We start from the raw sequence: 15,099 nt of genomic DNA on the forward strand, positions 1-15,099 counted from the left end.
AGGGATTTTTTAAACATTTTTTTTGGCATATCTGAATGAGTAATAACTAGTGTTATCCTCCTGAGACCCAGGAAAGGAAAAGTTTAGGCTTTTTTACATTGAATAATTGTCTTGATTGGAAACAGCATGATGCAACACTTTTTTCAGATAGATTTTTTTTTTTTTTAATTTATGGAATGTCCTTTGCAGTGGACAGCATTTTGTTTTGTTTTTTGTTGTTTTTTTTATAATAAAGCAGTAAAACTCTTGTCCCCTACAGAGGACAAAAATGCATTGCTGGGTCTCAGGAGGTTCTAGTACAGGGGTCACCAATCCTGGTCCTCGAGGGCCGTTATCCTGCATGTTTTAGATATTTCCCTCTTCCCGCACACCTGACAGTCGTTATCAGGCTTCTGCAGAGCTTGATGATAGGCTTATAGTTTGAATCAGGTGTGTTGGAAGAGGGATACATCTAAAACAAGCAGGATACCGGCCCTCGAGGACCAGGATTGGTGACCCCTGTTCTAGTAGGTTCAAATGTGAGAACAGATTAGCAGCATTTAAAAAATGTATTTCATAGTTTTCACACAGTATGTCAGTAAATGCATGGTGTCCAGCTGACTGGACATTTTTGTAACCCCATGAAAAATAGGTTCATAAAAAAAAAAAAAAAAAAAAAAAAAAATTCAATCACATTGCTTTTTTCAAAAAAAAAAAAAAATCTTGATTAAGGTTCTCATAATTCATGCATGAAAGGGTTCAAGGAGTGAAAATGCACATAATGAATTACTGGCATATGCATTATCAGCAAAAGTTTTTGTATTCATGAAACAGCCTTTATTTGTCTGTGCTGGCCTCACCCTCAACCATTATCAAAAACCTGGCTTTGAATTCACTGTACTTGTTTATTTAAGGAAAGACTGAGCTGTGTTTTTCACTGAGTTAACATTTTATCTGAAATTCGATTACAGTGAGTAAATAGGTCGTCAAATACAATAAGAAACAGTTATTTGTGACTTACTTCACCAGAATGTCTGGGTTGGGTGACATCAGTACTTGTGACAATGTGTTAACAAACAGCTGCCAGTTCAATCCAGTATCACAACGAATTCCAAAGCTGTGTAGGTCAATGGAACCTAAAGGGAAAATATGTTACATGCATAATTAAATCAGTTTGATAAATAACATTGTTGCTTCCCTTCGGGTAAGTTTGTTCAAGGATTTAATAAATTCATTTTGTTTGTTTTTTAAGATATATTGCAACAAAATACAAGCTTCGTTTTCATAGCCCATTCTATACTGACTTTAAGAATTTATAATTTGTCCCTTTTTGCTGACCAAGATACTTGAGCCTCCCAGAAACTCACAGTTTGCTGGCTGAGTTGTGATTCCAGGCCTGTAGTTCAAAATCCAGTAAGCCATGTGGAAATAGTCCTTCATCTCGGGCCACAGTTGGCTCTGCTCAATCTCTTGTCCAAGTCTCACCATGAAGTGAAACGCACTAAAAGCAAAACAAAGGAAAAATAGTCAGCTGACTACTGAATTTGGATGTATTCAAGATCGGTGGTGTGTGTAATGCATTACAGTAACGGAAGTCCTTTTTTGGGTAAAAAGTAGTGTAATGCGTTACTACTGAAAATTTGGTAACAAAATGTAGTTCCTTTTTCAATTTGGCACAACATTACTTTTCTTAGGGACAGATCTGACAAGTGTCACATACAATTTTTTCTCCAAATTTTTTTTTTTTTACACCCTAAGAATTATGTGCATGCTCCAAACCGTCAGGCAAGTGCAAACGCATTCTTTTCGATGTAAACATCTAGTAGTGAAACAACTGTGCCTGCGCAATAGTCACAGGCTCTCATTTCACGTCATTTCACCACATAACTAAACAAGAGTTGGACAAAAAACAATAAAAAAACGATATTTTGTGTTCCCCTATATGCCCATAAGATGTATCGAGGCTATGTTATTTCATATTGTTTGACAGGGATTAGTGGTGGTGTTGAAACGTACTGTAGTCCAATGTTTTTTTGTCAAGTGCTCTGTTTGTGGCATTTTTTATAATAGTACCAGTTATGTCCTCCATGGTAGAACTTTATGTAGCCCCACACATTTAAGAACAGATAAGTGGTTCAGCCCAAAGTCGAGCAACACAAAAATAATGTAAAAGTAACAAGTAACTAAAAAAGTTACTTTCCATAGAGGGCAACTAAGTAAAGTAATGGATTACTTTTTAAAGAAGTAATGAGTAACGAGCAAAGCGGACGTAATTTGTGGTTTTACTGTGGCTGTTTTCTGTCTAAAAACAGAGCTAAGCTAACAGAGCTATAATGTAAACTATCAGCTAAAGCAGCACATGAAGATTATAAGATAGTGTTATTTTTGACATAAAATCAAAATAAGCGGCAATAAATTTTACTTTGAAGAAGAAAACTTGTTGATGCAATAATACAAATGTGTGTAAACAATGAGCTTTATATTTCATTCAGTGAAAGACACAGTCTGAGGTTACGTAGCGTTGATTCATTGGTGGTTTTGGGAGTCCTAAGACTTCCTCCTACTGTTGACAGTTTGGGATATCAATTATACATATACATATCATCCACTTTATGAATCCCTTTTTTCTAAGTGCATCTTGAACAAACTCTTTTTTGGGTCCTAGAAGCATTCCTTCCCATGATTTTTTCTTTTTTTTTTTTACACATATAACCCATTTAATCCATGGTAGTGCTATCAAAAATTGTTTAAATATTGGTCTTTTCAAGAATAATGTATATTGAATTACAAAACAGCAATATTTATGGAGGTCATAAGAAAAAATCCAATAGTAGACTTCCCAAGAACACTAGCACTGAATGAAAATGCGTATAGTTAACACAATGTCAAACCTTTGCAGTAACGTTCCAAGAAAATCACTGGTGTTGTTTTCTACTACCCAGTTCATCCAGTATTCTGCACCCATCTCTTCAGCCACTTCCTCCAACAATCCTCCAAACTGCTGAGTTTTATTTAACAATAGGTGCCATTCAGACAGAATCATGGGAAGAGTTACGTTGTCGCCTCCATGTCCTTGTATGGCGTAGTATACCTCGTGAGCCTGTGGAAACATAACATGAATTACACAAACATGTCATATAATCTTGGAACTATGAGAAGGTGAATCAAGGAGGTGGTTTTAAATGTTATTTTGAGAAAATTAAGTGAAAAATAGCAGGTGAAAAAAAAAATCAAACTTGGCACCAAGGCAGATCAACACCCCACCAAAATTTAATCATTTGTTCCTTGTGCCAGTATCAATATTTCCTGAAGATTTCATCAAAATCCGTCAATAACTTTTTGAGTTATCTTGCTAACAGACAGACAGACAGACAGACAGACAGAAGTAAATATTGTTTAATCAGCAAAAAAGTGTTTTTTCGTAACCCATTGCTACTACCTTCACTCAACTACTGCAATAAAACTGATTCTGTATACTCACATCCAAACTTAGAGCCTTGAACAAATATAAAAAAGGACATAAAACATCCCAGAATAACTGAATTTCACATAGAGTTTTAACTTTACCTTATATATGAGAGGCATCCAGTCAAACGGAAGAAGTTCCAGCAGAGTGGAGTCGTTATGGCAGATGACTGAGCGCCACCCTTCAATCCTTACACTTTCTGTGTCTAAAAGCCACTCAAAGCGACCCAGGATATCCTCACATGTCATAGACTCAGAGGCCAGACCCTAGTGAAATGGGGTGGGGTAAAAAAACACATCTGCTAAGTACTTTCGCTTCCTCAAGGGTTTATACAGGGGTTGGACAAAATAATGGAAACACCTTAAAAAATCAACAAAATATAATTTAATATGGTGTAGGTCCACCTTTTGCGGCAATTACAGCCTCAATTCTCCAAGGTATTGATTCATACAACTTGTGAATTGTTTCCAAAGGAATTTTAAGCCATTCTTCAGTTAGAATACCCTCCAACTCTTTTAGAGACGATGGCGGTGGAAATCGACGTCTTACTTGAATCTCTAAAACTGACCATAAATGCTCAATAATGTTGAGGTCTGGGGACTGTGCCGGCCATACGAGATGCTCAACTTCATTAGAATGTTCCTCATGCCATTCTTTAACAATTCTAGCTGTATGGATTGGGGCATTATCATCTTGAGGTGAAGGTGTTTCCATTATTTTGTCCAACCCCTGTATATTACTACTGTGAGGACAAAAATGCCCACTGTAACTCACTTACAAAATATGTTTTTAAAGGTGAAGCTAAATAACAAATACACCTAAAATGTCCATGTGATTTATTATATTAGAAATGTAACAATGTAAGAAAAGGAAAGGATTTTTTTTAACTATAGTCTGACCATGGCTAAATCAACCCATAAAGACCTTGAGGGATTTTTTTTCTCTATATTTAACCTTTCTTAAGTGTTTTATCACCATTTATTGTAATATTATCCTGTTTATTCGAAGTTTTTTTGGTGTAAATCCTGTATTTTCCTATGTTTAAGGTCAAGGTCAAGGTTTACTTTATTTATACCCGTAGGTAGATTTGTTTTGCAGTCTAGGTGATTGCCTTGGCATTACAACAACACTTACATTGAACATGCAAGACAAGCATTTGATCACGCTTACAGACAGGACAAAAAGACACCATTCATCGGTATAGCAGCATGGATAAGTAAATAAAATAGGTGAGATCAAATAAATAAAAACAAGATGCAATAAAACACAATAAAAACCAGAAAGATAAAAACAATAAAAACAATCCGGGATAAAACCTAAGAACATACAAATAAATAAAAAATTAAAATTCACTGATTAATTCACTCATCATGTAGATGCTAATAAAAGCTTCGAGTAAATTCAAAGGTTATTATATCAAAACAGAGAAAAATTAGGAAAGAATGGCTTTTTCAGCAAAAATATCATGAACGAAACATAAAAATAAGTGTCTCCATCCACTGTCATTGATCCAACTCCATGGGTTTTACTGGTGAATCAATGTTGTAGAGGATAACCGTGTTTCCATGGTAACTACAGAGCCTCTGAACGTCCAAATGGGTAATATCTGATGACCATGAAAAGATGACAAACTGTATTTGACACCAATTATTTACATGTATTGACAGGATTAGTGGATCAACAGGTATTAAACAGTTACATGAGTAGATGGTTTTGGTCGTTGGTGGATGTTTGGGTTTTTATGGGTTAAAGAATAATCATCAAACGCTTATGTACAGTATATTTAACCTGTAAGGACCCAGTGTTACTTTTGTGTCAGTTCCAAAATGAATTTTTACTATATTTAATCTTCCTTAAGTGATTTATCGCCATTTATTGTAATATTATCTTCTGTATTTTGTGTTTCTTCAGTAAAAATCAGGTATTTTCTTAGATTTAATTCACTAATCATGTAGATGTTAATAAAATAATAATAATAATAATAATAATAATAATAAGCTTTATTTGTATAGCACCTTTCATACAGAAATTGTAGCCCGAAGTGCTTCTAAAAAGCTAGGATAACAGATAACATAAAAGCTAGGATAACAGTTCCGAGTTATTATGTCGGAAAAAGAGAAAACTGAAGAAAAAGTGACTTTTTCAGTAAATCTATCATTAACTGAACATAAAAACAAGTGTGTCCATCCACCGTCATTGATCCAACTCTATGGGTTTTACTGGTGAATCAATGTTGTAGAAGATGACGGTGTTTCCATGGTAACTACGGAGCCTCTGAACGTCCAAATGGGTCATATCTGATGACCGTGAAAAGATGACAAACTGTATTTTACACCAATTATTTACATGTATCAAGGTTATTATCGTTAACGAAAACTAACAAAATTACAAAAACTCGAACTGAAAAAACATTTTCGTTAACTGAAATAAAAATTATAATTAAAAGAAAAATTGATAACTAACTGAAACTGTATTGTGTGTTTACAAAACTAATTAAAACATATAAAAATTTTAGGTAAAATTCCCTTTGTTTTCATCTTTGTCAATGTTGGATTGATATGAAACCGATTTATTTCACTCGAGCAATTTTAGCTGGTGGCACCATATGACACTTCACAGTTCGTCAATTCTTGTCACTTATGGTTTAGAGTCTATCTCTACCTGTAACATGGAGCCTAAAGTTGGGAGAAAGCAGCGGAGTCCTGTGCAGGATTTCTTTGAATACCACAGCGAGGAAGATAAAAGATATGAAAACACTATAACACTATAACATTTAGAAAAAAAAAGAAAACTAATAAAACTAGCCAATCTGCTCTAAAACTAATTAAAACTAACTGAATTAGAGGAACAAAAAGTCAAAACTAAATAAAATTAAACTATAATGAAAAATCCAAAACTATTATAACCTTGACATGTATTGATAGGATTAGTGGGTCAACAGGTATTAAAGCAGGGGTGTCAAACATGCGGCCTGGGGGCCAAATGTGGCCCGCCAAAGGTTCCAATCTGGCCCGCAGGATGAATTTGTGAAATGCAAAAAGTACACTTAAAATATTCACAAAAATTTTGGTTCAGGTTCCACATACAGACTAGGAAAAATATTATCATAAAAACCTACAAATACATACAACTTCAAATTTTTTCTCTTTGTAAATGTAAATATTTTTCATGTAATTTTCCTGTATTTACACTAAAACAAACTATCATTTCACAGAAAATGTAAATATCCTGAAAAAATATGAAAAACCTGGGGGAAAAAAAGTGTAATTTTAACAATATTCTGCCTGTTATTAAATGTTTAGTGTATTTGTAGATCCACTGTGATCTGTAAATTGTAACCAAAATGACGTCAATGATAAATTGAGGCAGAATATTGTTCAAATTGCACTTATTTTTCTTAAATTTTAGGTCGTTCGTGTTATTCACATTGTTTTAAAGGACAGTTTGTAGATGTAAACATTTTTATCATGTAAGGAAAGTTTGGAGTTGACTTTATTTATATATAATTATGTTATTATTTGACTGGTCCGGCCCACTTGAGACCAAATTTGGCTGAATTTGGCCCCTGAACTAAAATGACTTTGACACCCCTGTATTAAACAGTTTAGATCAGTAGATAGTTTTGGGTCTTTATGGGTTAATTGAGATTCTACCTGCCTACCTTCATGAAAATATCCAGCACATTTTCGATGAACCGGTTAATCCAGATCTTGGCCTGAGTTTGGTTTGTCATCAATGTGAGGTAGTTCATCTGGAGTTGGTTCGCGTCTTTTAGAACATCATCCACCATTTCTACAACAGAGAGAGGACACAAAATACAGTGAGTTAAGTTACAAAACAGAAGCGTATCTTCGCAAAGTGGAAAACAAACCTCATTTTGAAAGCGTCACATTGTTGAATCTTCTTCAGAACTTTCTGCTGCACAAACCCCCCCCCCAGGGGCTTAGTTTTGCCCTATAATTGCCTTTTTTTCTGAGTGTTTGTCACTCCTACTCCTTTAGTCCTACTTTAGCCCAGCATTCCCTATCTTTCATCAGTCCCTTGAGAAAGGGTGTGAACTTGTTCCATTTACCTCCATAGGTTGCACAATACAAATATGCTCGGAAGGGAGAACAATACTGAGTTACGGCATTATGTGACAGAAGAAGTAAATTACGCCTCACACACCTCATGCAATATGGACAATATGGCTCTTTCATACAAAACCTCATCTTTACTGTGCCTTGGTTCAGATTTGACTCAATTTTTTTTTTTTTTTTTTTTTTGATGATGATGAAATCCTTTATTCAGTCATCACATAATACAACCACTGTCAACACTACAAACATTACTAACAGTTTAGTGACAGAAAAGGCCCAGGCAGAAGCAGAATACTTATATTAATGTCTGTCCTACATAACAAATTCAGCTACCCAGCATTCAATATAAGAAAAAGAAAAAAACAAAAAATGCATACAAACAAACAAACAAACAAACAAACAAGCAAAATCATAAAATAGTGAAACTAAACCAGAAAAACAGATAACCTAACCAAACAAATGAATGGTAATTTAACCCTTTCATGCACGAATTATGAGAACCTTAGTCAAGAATTTTTTCTTCATGAAAAAAACAATGCGATCGAGGTTTTTTTTTTCTATGGAGTTACAAAAATATCCATGCATTTAATTTTTGAAGTAAAGAAACGTGTTTAAAACCCAATATCAGAAAGTGATATGAAAACAATGAAATAAAAACATTTTTAATGCTGCTAATCTGATGTTTTCTCACATTTTAACATATTCTAATGCTAGTAATTACTCACTTCATGGAGATAATATGGAAAAAAAACCTTCTTGTCAAACAAATAACAATTGATTTACACTCTAACATGTTACTGCAGATCAGGTTTATCAAGAACAGTAAAGCTACAATAATGATCTGAGTTACAGTGTATGGGATGGTGCATTAGTGTCCACTGTGTTGGCTGATATGGAACTAAAACAACAAAACCCATTAATATACAAGAGAACAGCTGGAGAAGAACTGTCCACTGTAGTGGACAGTGCATGAAAGGGTTAATGTAGAGTTGAAAATAAATTATTTACTTAATTATTAAATCTGAACAATTGTATCCTTCAAAATTTCCCCTACGTACCATTTATTTTAAAAACCAAAAATGAGCTACACATTCTTAAATCCATACACTGTAAGTCCAGACTTTGTATTTACTAAATGCTTTAATTACAATAAATGATTAAGTTTTATTCCATTACTATAAAATGTTAAGTATATTCTACTAATTTGTAGACATAGTCGAAAGTACAAAAACAGTTTAAGTTGAATGGATTTAAATCACTTAGTTTAGTCATGACCACACCTTTTTATCTGTGCATTGCATTGTGGGTATTGGGCATGTTGTTGTAAATGTGTTATTTTTCTGTGCAGGGGTTCAGCAGGGTTGTGATGTTAGTGTTAATTTTGACTTCATGTGTGTATGGCAATGTTTATTGGCCTTTTTGTGTTTGTTTTTGTATTTTTGTAGAGCTGCACCATGAGTGAGAACCATAGGCTCAACAGTGTTTTCCTGTTCAGCTGTAATTATTCTTGTTCAATGAAAATCTTTAATCCTTGCCAAATTAAAAGCACTTCCTGTACTGGTAAACTACATTAAGCTAACTTCTTGCCTAACTTCCATCCGCGCCATAATATATTCAGTTTAATATTTATACAAAGCAATTTATATTGCAAAAGATTTGAATTTAAATCAACTTGGAATTGGATACAATGAACTGATGATATTAAGTTAATGATTATACAAAGCAACTGACATTGCAACAAATTTTTAAGTTAAATTAACTTGGCATTTAGTGTGTTGGACTTAAAATAGCAATTCCATTCAAATCAAACATTTAAGTTTAATACACTCAAGTTTTCATGACTCATTACTTACATTTTTTAAGGCAACCGGTTTCCTCAATTTTTTTAAGTAAACTCAACTTATCCGGTCTTACAGTGTAGTTTAACTCCAACAACAGATATGCACCTTCTTTTAGTCTCTTTTCTAGCTTTTTGTACAAGAAATTGACAAACTCACAAATCATAATTAGACTCATGTGTTGAGAAGAACCTTTGTACACAGACAGGGAGTAACTTTAATTTTGCTTTATACTAGGGCTGTGCAATTAATCGAAATTCAATTACGATTTTGATTATTACACGTAACGATTATAAAAATTATGTAATCGAGAAAAAATGATTATTAATTTTGAGTTGTTTTAATTCATGCGCACGCAAGCTCCCATGAGCTGCTCTGCCCCGCCCCCCTCTAAACTACAGCTGCCTGCTAGCCGGCAGGTCCACCCCAAGAGGACAGTTGTACCTAGCGGTCTGGAAAAATGGAGGGAGAATCACAGCAGAAGTGCTTGGTAAACAAAAAAGGCAAGTCAAATTCAATTGTATGGAATCACTTTGGGTTTGATGACGAAGACGAAGAGTAAAAACACATCACGTGCAAAAAGTGTTTCGTAGTTGTGTCCGCACCGACCGCTAACACAACAAACCTTTGTAACCATCTAAAGTTTAACCACCGCCACCTTTATCATAATCTTATGAAAAACTAAAACACATAAAAACAACTTCGTCTACAACTTCGTCCGAAATGCAATCTTCAGTCTCCGAATCTCTTTATGCTGTAACTCCCGTATTAACCTAACCCTAACCCATATAATCCTAACGTGTGTATTCTAGACGGCTGATGTATACAGAAGGCCTGAACTGAAACCTCACGGCACGCCACTGAATTTACTATGTTTCATACTACATTGAACATACTTGAATTTATAATTTGCACTTTACGTGAGTTTTTTTTTTTTTAATTGCTACAGTTCTATGGCAAGTCTATAGCAGTTTAATTACAGTGCACTATTTATTTACAAAAGGAAACAGACTTGAATTTACAGTACACTTATTTGCATTCAAAGATTTTTTTGTTTCATACAAAAGTGAACATACTTTGTTTTAGTGGTTAAAAGCTTTATTTATGTTTAAGGAGTATATTTTACATTGTTTTGCAAGAAAAAAATAAACAACTTTAAGGTTAACAAATAATTGTTTTTAATAATCGTGATTTCAATTATTGCTAAAATAATCGTGATTTTTTTTTTTTCTATAATCGAGCAGCCCTACTTTATACATTATTTGCATTATTTTACAGTAAACCAAATCCTTAAATTTCATAATTTGGGATTTCATAAACAATTGATTAGTATGTTCATAGTAACTGGCCTTATTAATAATACAAATGACTCGTTTTTGTACGAGGACTATAGTATTTACAGTTGTTTTATACGTTGAGCCCCACACTCCCACACAATATGACATGTAAGGAAGTATAAGTGAACAGTAAATTATGTGTAGTGCCTTATGGTTGAGTATATTTGTGGACTTATACAAGATTGCCATTGACTTTGTGATCTTTCCTTTTATATATAAATTTTAGTAAAAAATCTCTTGTTTTTAAATGAAAAATACTTTTAAGGCCTGTCAGTTTTTATCAGTGTGAATAAAAAAAAAAGAGTGTGACTATTTTTCTTACTTTTTACAGTGTGTAGAACCAGTGTCGCTGTTTCCATGGACTCCAAACCAGTCCCGAGGATGGCCTGGGCAACAGCACTCAGCTCAGGGGAAACTTTTAGGATATCTAGAACCACTTCACCGACAGATAAAACCTACCAAACAACAAAGCTGAAGTCAAGATAAAGTACACATCATTTCTAAAAAAAATAATCTTGAAGCAGAAAGGCAAAAAAACAAGTGTAAAATAAGGTTACAATTTTTATTTTCAAACATTAATATTCTGATTTTTGCTAATTTACGTCGAATACATTAAGTTCAATCCTTACAGGTCTTCTTCGATGTTTTGCGGTTGTGTTCCTACGCTACGCCGGGTCCTCGTGATGTTGAAACCTCCTTGTCCTCCAGGGGATGGACCTCCCATCAGAGCTTCCAGAAGTCCTTTGGCAAACAACAAATCATGTTGCGCCACATGCTTACTCCACTTCAAGAGAACCTGTGAAGTTAACATAAAGACAAACAGAAAAAGAACAACGGTTATATTATACTGACAATTTGGTTTAGAAATAATTACATGGCTTTAAAATTAGCATTCAATAATAATATTAACAAGCCTTTTAAAATAACAGTGGTGTTTTATATATATATATGTTCTTATTTTAGAGTTTTATGTATGGTTTTAAAACTGACTTTTTTTTTTTTTTTGATAATTTTGTATGTATTTTCATTGTGCATCTCCAAAAGTACAATACAAAAAAAAAAGAAAGAAAGAAATTCACAATTTACGATACAAGATTTTGTGACTTTAGAACTGACTTTTATTGTGTTTCATGTATATGTTTAGTGTGAATATATGACTGTGATTTCTATTTTGTGTAACTTCTGCTGCTGCTGCTGCTGTTTTGGCCAAGACACTCTTGAAAAAGATTTTTTTTTTTATCTCAATGAGCTTTTTTTCCTTGTTAAATAAAGGCTGTAATAATAATAATAATAATAATAATAATAATAATAATAATAATAATAATGTCATCACTTTGTATGTTTTACCACTTAATTATAAGTGGCCAAACACTTTTAAAAAAAAAATAATAATTAGAGGGACACAATAACAAGAGCTGAGTTACATTTACTTTTACTTTTATTATTATATGTTGCTGCGTGACATAAGTATATATATGCAGCTTTACACGCATAACTTGTCAGACAGGCAACGTACCAGCTTTACATGAGTGACTGATGTGAGTACAGAGGGCAAAGTGAGTACACAAAGTAATGACAGCGTTAGGTAACAGCCTCTGATTGGGAATTATGCCATCAAAACGTGTCTACTGTTGTGACACCGCTAATTAGATATCCTCCAGGACTATACTCCCGAGGTGCGACCTGGGAGTTGCAGTTGCTTTGTTGCCATGGCCAACAGCTTTCCTGTGACCATGGACTCATTACTTTGGCAAACTCTGAATCTAATTACTTGCGAAGGTGGATTTTCAGCATGCAAATTAGAGCGATGAGGAGAAGCAGCATGAGAGAAACTACACGTGAGGCACTAAGGGGGAGGATGTACAAGACTTAGTTCTGTTATCTGTGAGTTTATTTATTTATGTATCTGTTTATTTGTTTATTTTCTCTCAAACTTTGAAGTAAAAAAAAAAAAACAAAAACTAAAAAAACAATAAAAGCAAGAAGTCAATTACATTTGCACCCACCAATGGTCATTAATCAAAGACCAAAAAACGAAATACAATAAATTTAGGCAATAGCTACTGTCACAGTACTGTGGCACAAAATATCGTTTTGTCTATTGCCACAGACCAATCAAATGTAAGCATTTGTACTAGAGCCAATCAGGGATATTGTTCCATAAACTCATTCGCCTGTTGTTGTTTTTTTACTCATTATCCTCTTGTTGCCACAGTACTGTGATGATATATGGAGTATATTTCAGTGCATTCTTTTGTGCATTTTGTTACTACAGTACTGTGGCAATTGATGGAAGAAATGACAAATTAGTGATAGCGCTGGTCTACAAGGAAAATGCTTCCAGAATAAAAGTAATGAAATTTTACCACATGAGAGTCACTGATAAAGAAAAATCAAGTAAAAAATGCTGGTTGGCTGAACTTTCCAAGATACAGCCTTGGGTCAAAATGTGAAATTCAAGAATTAACGAGAGAATGGGTTTGACTCAAAAGGAATATTTGTCTCAGAGCTACAAGATCTACTTCAAAACCCTGTCTGCACATTAGAATACATTCACTTTACAGGTTCTATTTAGTGGAAGATTTATAAAACTATTATATAAATGTACATAAACCAATATATATGTGTAATAACACTTAATCATATACCTTGAAAACATCAGCAAACCAGCACTTTTGTCATTTATTTTCCAATTAATCTTATTAAAATACGTAACATTTAGCACATTTAATCTCTGAAGCAAATCATTTCTGAAAAAACATTGTAGACCAGTGTAGTATATAGCAGGGGTGTCAAACTCATTTTAGTTCAGGGGCCACATTAAACCCGACTGGATCTCAAGTGGGCCGGACCAGTAAAATAATAATAGCGAACAAAGTTAAATTATATTATGATCAGGTTTACATCTACAAAGTTTCCTTAAAAATCTGAATAACATGAGCAACTTGAATTGTCTTAAGAAAAACAAGTGCAATTTTAACAGTATTCTGCCTCACTTTATTAGTTTATCATTTACACATGTGCGTTACAATCGCACAAAACTTTTAGTAACAGGCAGAATATTGGTAAAATTCCATTGACTTTTCTGAAGGCATTTCCGTTTGTTCATATTTGTTTAGGTTATCCACATTTTTTGTAAAAGTATAGTTTGGTAATGTAAACATTTTCATGTCATTTTACTTTTTTACACCAAAAAAACAAAGAAAGAATTTGGCGTTGTCATTATTTATAGGTTATAATGATAATATTTTACTGGTCTGACCCACTTGAAATCTAATTAGACTGTATGTGTCTGTACATGGAACCTGAAATAAAATGATGTTGACACCATTGATTGTTAATATCTTTAGTGTAATTTTTGCGTTTCACAAATCCATCCCGTGAGCCGGTTTGGACCCTTTGGCGGGCCAGATTTGGCCCCCGGGCCATATGTTTGACACCTGTGGTATATAGTATGGAATAAGAATTATTGTTGTAAATACTCTATATGTTGTTTTATGGTGTTCTTTGCTCTGGAGGCTGGAGAATGTGGCCGGAGCGACATGTTAGATTTGGTAGTGTGCCATGTGACTTCAGTTCTACGTCAGTTCTGTGTCAATTCAGTGCTGTGATCCTGTGGAATTCTGCACTCTGAATGTTGTCCCAGTGGCTGATTTATATCAAAGTTGGATTTATCTACAGGCACCCCAATTTGAAAATTTTCAGAAAAAAAAAAAGAACTGTTACTTCAATCTGGAACTGAACCTGAATCTTCCACATTGCAGGCTGATATGTTACCAAATGAGCTAAATATCCACTGTGTTTTAGGTTGACCTATTCACTATCTGATTGCCTTGGTACTTTTCAGGATGTAAGTTACCAGTCTAGACATGATATAACAAGGGCGCTGATTGGCTCTGTGATAAATAGACAAACCGGTATTTCGTGCTACAGTACTGTGTCAATAGCCACTTTGATAAATTTAACATAAATGTACATATGAATCAACTCATAAACACAGTTTGAGAAGGAACAGAAAGAAACAAAGGTTTGTGAAGTCCTGCCCTTTCCTTACTCACTAGTATAGATACATTAGTAAAATTCCAAAAAAGAGCTATTAGAATCATTAATAAAGTAGGATAATTTGAAGCAACTAATAATTAATTTATTCAACTTAAAACCTTAAAATTGCAGGATATTGTTTATATTAAAATATTAGAGATATTTATAAAGTAAAAATAAATAAATACTGTTCCAAATACCATTCAAGAGTTCTTTAAATTAAGAGAGGGTAATTATGATTTAAGAGGTCTTTAAATTCAATGTGAAATCCAGATGTATTTCGGTTGTGGGTGTGAAATTATGGGATGGACATGATGAAGAATTTAAGTTGTTCACTTCTTAAAAATGCTTTAAGTATA

General features: G+C 33.8%; 1 protein-coding gene across 1 annotated transcript in view; it reads right to left on the reverse strand.

Moving 5' to 3' along the window:
- The window catches only part of abca12 (ATP-binding cassette, sub-family A (ABC1), member 12), a 191,088-nt gene that overhangs the window by 151,569 nt on the left and 24,420 nt on the right, over nt 1-15,099 (reverse strand). Inside the window, exons 12-18 of the mRNA XM_030125194.1 lie at nt 11,327-11,495; nt 11,022-11,153; nt 7,107-7,237; nt 3,547-3,711; nt 2,871-3,079; nt 1,347-1,480; nt 1,001-1,115 (exon numbers count right to left, since the gene is read on the reverse strand). Of these exons, the coding sequence (XP_029981054.1) occupies nt 1,001-1,115; nt 1,347-1,480; nt 2,871-3,079; nt 3,547-3,711; nt 7,107-7,237; nt 11,022-11,153; nt 11,327-11,495 (1,055 nt within the window). The remainder of the gene's footprint in view (nt 1-1,000; nt 1,116-1,346; nt 1,481-2,870; nt 3,080-3,546; nt 3,712-7,106; nt 7,238-11,021; nt 11,154-11,326; nt 11,496-15,099) is intronic.

The sequence above is a fragment of the Sphaeramia orbicularis genome, chromosome 21 (assembly GCF_902148855.1).
Source record: "Sphaeramia orbicularis chromosome 21, fSphaOr1.1, whole genome shotgun sequence".
Lineage (NCBI taxonomy): Eukaryota > Metazoa > Chordata > Actinopteri > Kurtiformes > Apogonidae > Sphaeramia > Sphaeramia orbicularis.